The 6,654-nt window shown below is 28.3% G+C and overlaps 1 protein-coding gene across 1 annotated transcript in view; it reads left to right on the forward strand.

Moving 5' to 3' along the window:
• The first annotated feature begins 2,828 nt into the window (after positions 1–2,828).
• The window catches only part of LOC105624546 (potassium voltage-gated channel subfamily KQT member 1-like), a 4,580-nt gene continuing 754 nt past the window's right edge, over positions 2,829–6,654 (forward strand). The window contains exons 1-2 of the mRNA XM_012205906.1: positions 2,829–2,916; positions 4,928–5,107. Coding sequence (XP_012061296.1) covers positions 2,829–2,916; positions 4,928–5,107 — 268 coding nt within the window. The remainder of the gene's footprint in view (positions 2,917–4,927; positions 5,108–6,654) is intronic.

Genomic DNA, 6,654 nt, shown 5'->3' on the forward strand with positions numbered 1-6,654 from the left:
ATTTAAAATATATGTACAAATAAAAAAAATAGACGTTCAAATCAAAGAAATTTTTTCTTTAACCGTATAACAAAGAAAGTAACATTTCTTTAAATTGAAGAAACCTTTCTCTGGGTGCAGATATATGTTGCGAGGTAAAATGTTATGGTAGAGTTATGTAATTAGTATAAATCCCTAATAAAAAAGAATAAGAAAAGTTGTAGCAAGTTCATTGTTGCTAATATTCACTTTGGTCCGTTACTCTGGTAACAATACCTACAAACAATACCATATTCCGTTATGAATAGCCAAAGTACATCGACTACGAAACTTGAGCACATGTAAACCCAGATAAATGGTGAATCAGGCAATTTAAGCAGAGAAGAGGTTTCTTTGTTCTCTCATATATCATTGTAATTCGAATGAAAGAGCTAATTATGACGTTTCATTGTTTATCATCTATATATAGCGAAATTAATTTTTCGATTTTTTAATGGGGAGGGAGAATATGAATACATGTTTCGGTCAAATCTCTTATGATATTTAATTTATATTTCTCATTGTTTCAACAGTCATATAGGATAAGTAAAGTACATAATTAAAAATTTCATGATATTTAACATACATATGTACTTTACGCAATTGAACTTAATTTCATGACATTACATTAAATTTTATGTATTTATAAAAATATATTCGTGTACATGCGTATATGAAATTTAATGTATTTTTCATGAACATTTAATATACACTAATATTCACGTTCATTACATTTAAATAACTGTAACTTAATTTTCAGTTAAATCATTAATAAATATTATAATAATAATGGAAGCAGCTCCAATAAGATCTTGATGTTGTCAAGATCATGATCTTAAATAATCTCCAACAGGTTTTAGCCGTCGCTCGTTCTTCGTTAAAAGTTATTAACAAAAAAAGTTTGAAAAAAATAACGTTTTATTTCTGCTAAATATAATATTGAAAAATATCAGTAAATGACAATAATATTAAATGAACACTGAATATTTATGTAGAATTATCTAACGATTCTAATGAGTACAATTCGCTTATTATTTCAAAAAAATATTCAATACATTTGTCAAAAGTATAAGTATTAAAGGATCAGGGGGAGGGGGAGGGGAAGTGAGAGTCGAAAATAAGAGTTGTGCGCCCCTTTGTAGGGGGGAGAGAGGGTGAGAATCGAAGATGAGAGTCGTGCGCCTTTTGCAAGGGGGGGGAAGGGTGAGAGTCGAAGGTGAAAGCCACCTAAAATTTGTTAGAGTCATCTTTCAAAGTCATGATGTTGACGACATATTTCAAAGTCGCGGTTGTCACGGCATCCCCTCAAACATATTTTAAAGCATGTAATTTTTCGTGTTATATAGTTGAATTTCTTTTATTAATTCTTAAATAACGAGCGACGGCTAAAACTTGTTGGAGATCAGGATCATGATCTTGATAACAAATGTCAAAGTTAAGGTTATAGGAGCTGCTTCCATTATTATTAATATTAATCAAATCATTTATTACTTTTAATTTCCTTCATAACCACGAGTTTCGTTTACATGTAAAGGAAACATTTCTGGCAGTGTATTATTTGTTACTGTCCAAAATTATAGATTAAAGGAAAGTCGAGTTTTTATTATTTAACAAAAAGTTGTTATGCCATTTATTATGACACTGTTTGTGAACAGTGTATTGTAATTCGCAAATGTGATTTTCAGAAATTTTACAACTTTTATATTAAATTTGTTTAAGTTGCTATTTTTTGAGATATTTTTTGAGATATTTTGTACGCGCTTATATCACGCTTTTATATCACGCTTTTTAAATGCTTTATTTCTTATATCAGGTCGGCCCCTTGAGTTCCGGAATCAAAATGCAAAGCCATCGATGCAAAAAAATTTAATGTGGGTAAGATTTTGCACGAAGAAAAATAATAGAGAGATTGACTACCTTACAAGACTAATAAAAATATTCTGGCTATTTTTACCGAATTTGTGAAAAATTTTATTTGCTTAAAAGTAAAAATACCGGAGATTTAAGATAAAAAGTACATTATGATTATAGTATATCATTTCAAGTGGCTATTATCTTATAGTAAGATAAATTATATTTTCAGTAAAACAAATTATATTTATAGTCAAGTAAATCGTATTATTTTCAAGATTGACGAGCACAAACAATTCTTAGAACTTTTATATATATATATTTTTTACTACGCAGTAAAGTAAATTTTATCAATGCTAAAGAAAAAAATTGTTGTCGATAAAGTAAGAATGATTGTCATACGACAATCTCATTTACCAGAAATGTAAAGAAAATTTTAGTAGGCATGTATTCCTATATGAACTTGATAATTCCATAAAGTTTAGAATTCTAGTGTAATAATACTGTACATTTGTCTCCATACGAGAACTGTAAAGTGTTGATAAGCATCACTTAGATGTATCAACACTTTATAGTCCCTGAAATTTTACACTAAATTTTCTTTTGTCGATAGCTTTGCGTTTTGGCTCCGGAATTCAGATTGGATAGGCCTGCCATATATTTATGTTTCATTATCTTATAATGAGAATTTTTTTTTGACAGAACGAAAGTAAATCGACAAAGCTCTACTGACGCAAGCTGGAGAATCTTGGTGCGATCTTGGTGACCTGAGCATGGTTTTAGTTGTGACGGCGGGGCGATGACACTCAATCACCGTCCGCCGTCATTAGCAGGAGTCCCTCAGGACTCACGCAGCTTCCTGCTTCCGGTCCCAGTCCCAATCCCGGTCTCCGACGATTACCGCTATTTAGCGAGGAACATCGTAAAAATACACGTGACTATTGTAACCGGAAGGAGAGATGAGAGACCGCCCTCATTACCGAGATCATGGGCATGCCATGCCACTCGAAGAGGCACAAGGGTTGTTACTTCCACCCTCCAGAATAGGTGAGTCATCTCTTTGTGATGTTTTAGAGGATCTCCTTAATGTGTACAAAATAAGTAGGAGAACTACAATCTGCGAGATACTTTAAACAATTCTTAAGAATGGAGATCACTCAAATACATTATTTCAATTTTTTCCAAATATTTTAGTTGTTTTTTAAAAATAAAAATTTCATAATTTTAGGAGAAAATATCATATATATTTTATAGTATTATTTTGATTTTTTTGAAAATCTTTTCTAAACTTTTATGTGTAAAATAATGAAACTTTATTTGTGGAAAATACATTTAAAAAATATATGCATTCTTAAGCAATGTAATATAGCAAATTTATTTCTTCATCTTTTTTCACACATACAATTCTTTTATCTAAAATCTTTATATTTTCTTCTATTGTTTTTTTATCTCCATGATTATTAAAATTGAAATTACGATTTTAAGATAGTGAATAATAATATTTCTTGCACATTGTTGTTATAAATTTCGTTGATTTCGCTGATAAAAGTACTTGCCAATTTATACATAATATGATTTTTTGTTTTATAATAATAAATTTATTTGTTTTAATAAATTATCCTGGACTGTAAATGTGCACATCGATTTCATAGAAAACAATTTTCTCCTACAATATGAATGCATAATGATGAAACTTTAATTTTTAATTGTGCTTGTACACAATAGATATATATTGCGTTATTATGCCCAGCGTTAAAATGCTACTACAGGTTTAATAAAAGGTGAGAGAAAGGGTTACGCAACAAAGGTTCAGAGCTTTGCTCTGCGCTCGGTAGAGGATTATGGACAGATTACATAAGACGCGTATACATACGCGAGTGCTCCTGCGTGTCTAGATATATAATATATATGTAGACGTATTAAAATGCCTCGGGACGATTCAACTCGCCCGTTATTGAACTTCCATGAAAATCCGACCTGAATTCCGCCAATGGCGGAAACCGCACGTACATATAATTCACGGAAATTCGTGGAAATTCCAGTTTTACGAGTGCCAGTCTGAAATCATAAAATTTCAACGTTTCTCTTTATTACTGATGTGGCCACACATGTGTAAAGATGATAGCAGCGGTTTACGATATCCCAGCCAGTATATTCGCCCAAAAAAAATTCAGGTATTAAAGTTTTTATCAAGGTCAAAGTAAATTATATATCCACTGAGTGCCCTAAAATTTTGTATATTTTCTATTTTCTCAATTTGTTTTAACAAATAATTGTATATAATAAAGGAAATTTGAAATATATATTATAATATATTTAATGACGGAATAATATCTTTGAATCCTTTAGTAATTTTTTAATAATTTTGTCTTATCAGTAGTTTTATTGATATATAAAAAAAAACATGGTATTCTATTTTATAAAATAATTATTTATAATTATATATATTTATAATTATATATATATATATATGTCTGTAGTTTCGAGATGTGCCGTACATATTTTAAATGAATTATAAAGAAAAGAAATTATAATTTTATATTTATTTGCTGGTTACAAGCAGTAATCATTGCGTTTTTCATTTATTATGTTCTCTCTATTTGCAATGAGACATAAGACATAATGATCACAAATTATACAATATATTTTCTTCGGGTTAAAGCATAAACCACCTTTACACGTTATGAGGTAACCTAAATCAATAAATGTCATATCGTTGATTGTGCATAAAATTATCGTATAAGCGAATTGCGGTTTTAGGAACAGAAATTCGGTTAAACTGATTCAATTTTAGCTCGGTTTATTCGCGGTTGAGGAAAATGACACAGAGGTTAATTATCATTTACAATTAGTGACATTTCTGTGAAATGCTTCGCCTTCACATTTCAGTCGTTACTTTCTAAAAATGATTTTGCATAGCAAAATTGAGCGCGTATAATTAATAAAATACATAACTAATATAAAAAAAGTTATCCCCTTCTTTCGACTATTTATTTTTAATAACTGGTTCATCATTATTATATTCTTTCTTTCTTTCTCTCGCTCTGTTTTATGGTAGGTAACCGGGGACCTCTGAACGTAACGATTGTACAGGTCGGCAGAGGAAATGGAGGAGGTGGAGATGGTGGAAGTGATTTACTGAGATTGGAACCGCCATCGGATTTAAGACCAGCCCCGTCGCCCCTATCTGATACCAGTGCTACCTTGCAGTCTGACAACAATGACACTTTGGTTGGAGGTGAGAAAATGTGTATTACATACGTGTAAAGTGTATTATACTTCTACTTATAAATTGCCAATAGGCAAAATTTCACCGATCTTTAATTTTGATACGAAAAAAGGAATATTCTTACTATTTTTATCGTTGGCTACTAACATTTGAAATAAATCTTTGTGCTAAAAATTTCAGTTATATCTATGATTAATATTAAAACATTCCAACTTTTTAACGTCTAAGTTTTATATTATTTATTAAATATATTTGATGAACTAATATATATATATATAAAATTATAAACAATATATAATAAATAAAATATGTTCTCTATCTCTTTTTCTTATTTGTTTCTAAATAAATGACATATGCAAAATATACTATCTCAAAAATCTATCTGAAAAAAATCTATCTATCTGAAAATGCATAAAATTTATTAATTATTCAAAGTTTATTAATTTACATATTTTTTCAATCAACTGACAGCGCATTTGCTAATTCAGAGATCGAAAATTGAGTACAACTCGAAATCACATGAAGAATGTAATAGCCGATAAATTTTTCATATTGATAATGTATTCATATGAATATAATTAAGAACTAATCTTGTTAAATCAAGTTTTGCCAATACGCAATAATTGAATGTCATAATGTTTGATCATAATATGTTATATGGTCATATTAACGCTCCGATATTCATTACAGCGCAATATAGTATATATTACATTACAATAAAAAGATATCTTTTTTATTCTATGAAAGGTACATGTATAAACTTTTTCTTTTTATATCTATTTATATCTTTTGAAATATTTAATTATTTTTCATCTCAATATTTTTATAATAAAAACTAATATATTAAAAAAAATATTTTATTGTCTTATGAAAGCATTGTTGAAAAAAAAATCACGAAAGTTTAAAATTATTAAGTCATTCAACGTTTTTATTATTTTGTATCAATTGTAAAAGAGAATATTGCAAGAACATATATTTTATTTTGTACATTTCAAAAAATTTTGATTTTATTTAGCTATACATACATATAATATCACGTTTTAAAGTACTCATTAAGAAAATTTAAATATATTTTGTAAGATTTTATATTGGTTTTTTATATTGTTTGTTATTCGACTTTATATTTGATTTTATTATAAGTTTTTTATCTATGAGAAAAATATTCTGATTATATCAATAAGAAAACAAAACAATTTTGATCAGATGAATCAAAATTTCATTGCAGTTATCGTAAATTGAATTTCTAATCAGCTTGACTAAAATATTTTATAGATTTAACTATAAGTGTCTGATTTGTATCTTTCTGATTGAATCTGATTAGAATTCCAATTAATGCAACAAAATTGTTTTCCAGTGATATACTGTCAGTAATATACTTGCCTTCATGAGTTTTATAAATATTTTTTAGTGAAATGATAATTAGGCATTAAACTGAAATTGATGGATAAAAAAACTTGATGCCAATTCTACATGTAACGAAATGTAAATATTTTTTTTATATTTAATAAATATGTATATATACATATACACAATGTATATATATATATATATATATA

Source organism: Atta cephalotes, assembly GCF_000143395.1.
Source record: "Atta cephalotes unplaced genomic scaffold scaffold00081, whole genome shotgun sequence".
Taxonomy (NCBI): domain Eukaryota; kingdom Metazoa; phylum Arthropoda; class Insecta; order Hymenoptera; family Formicidae; genus Atta; species Atta cephalotes.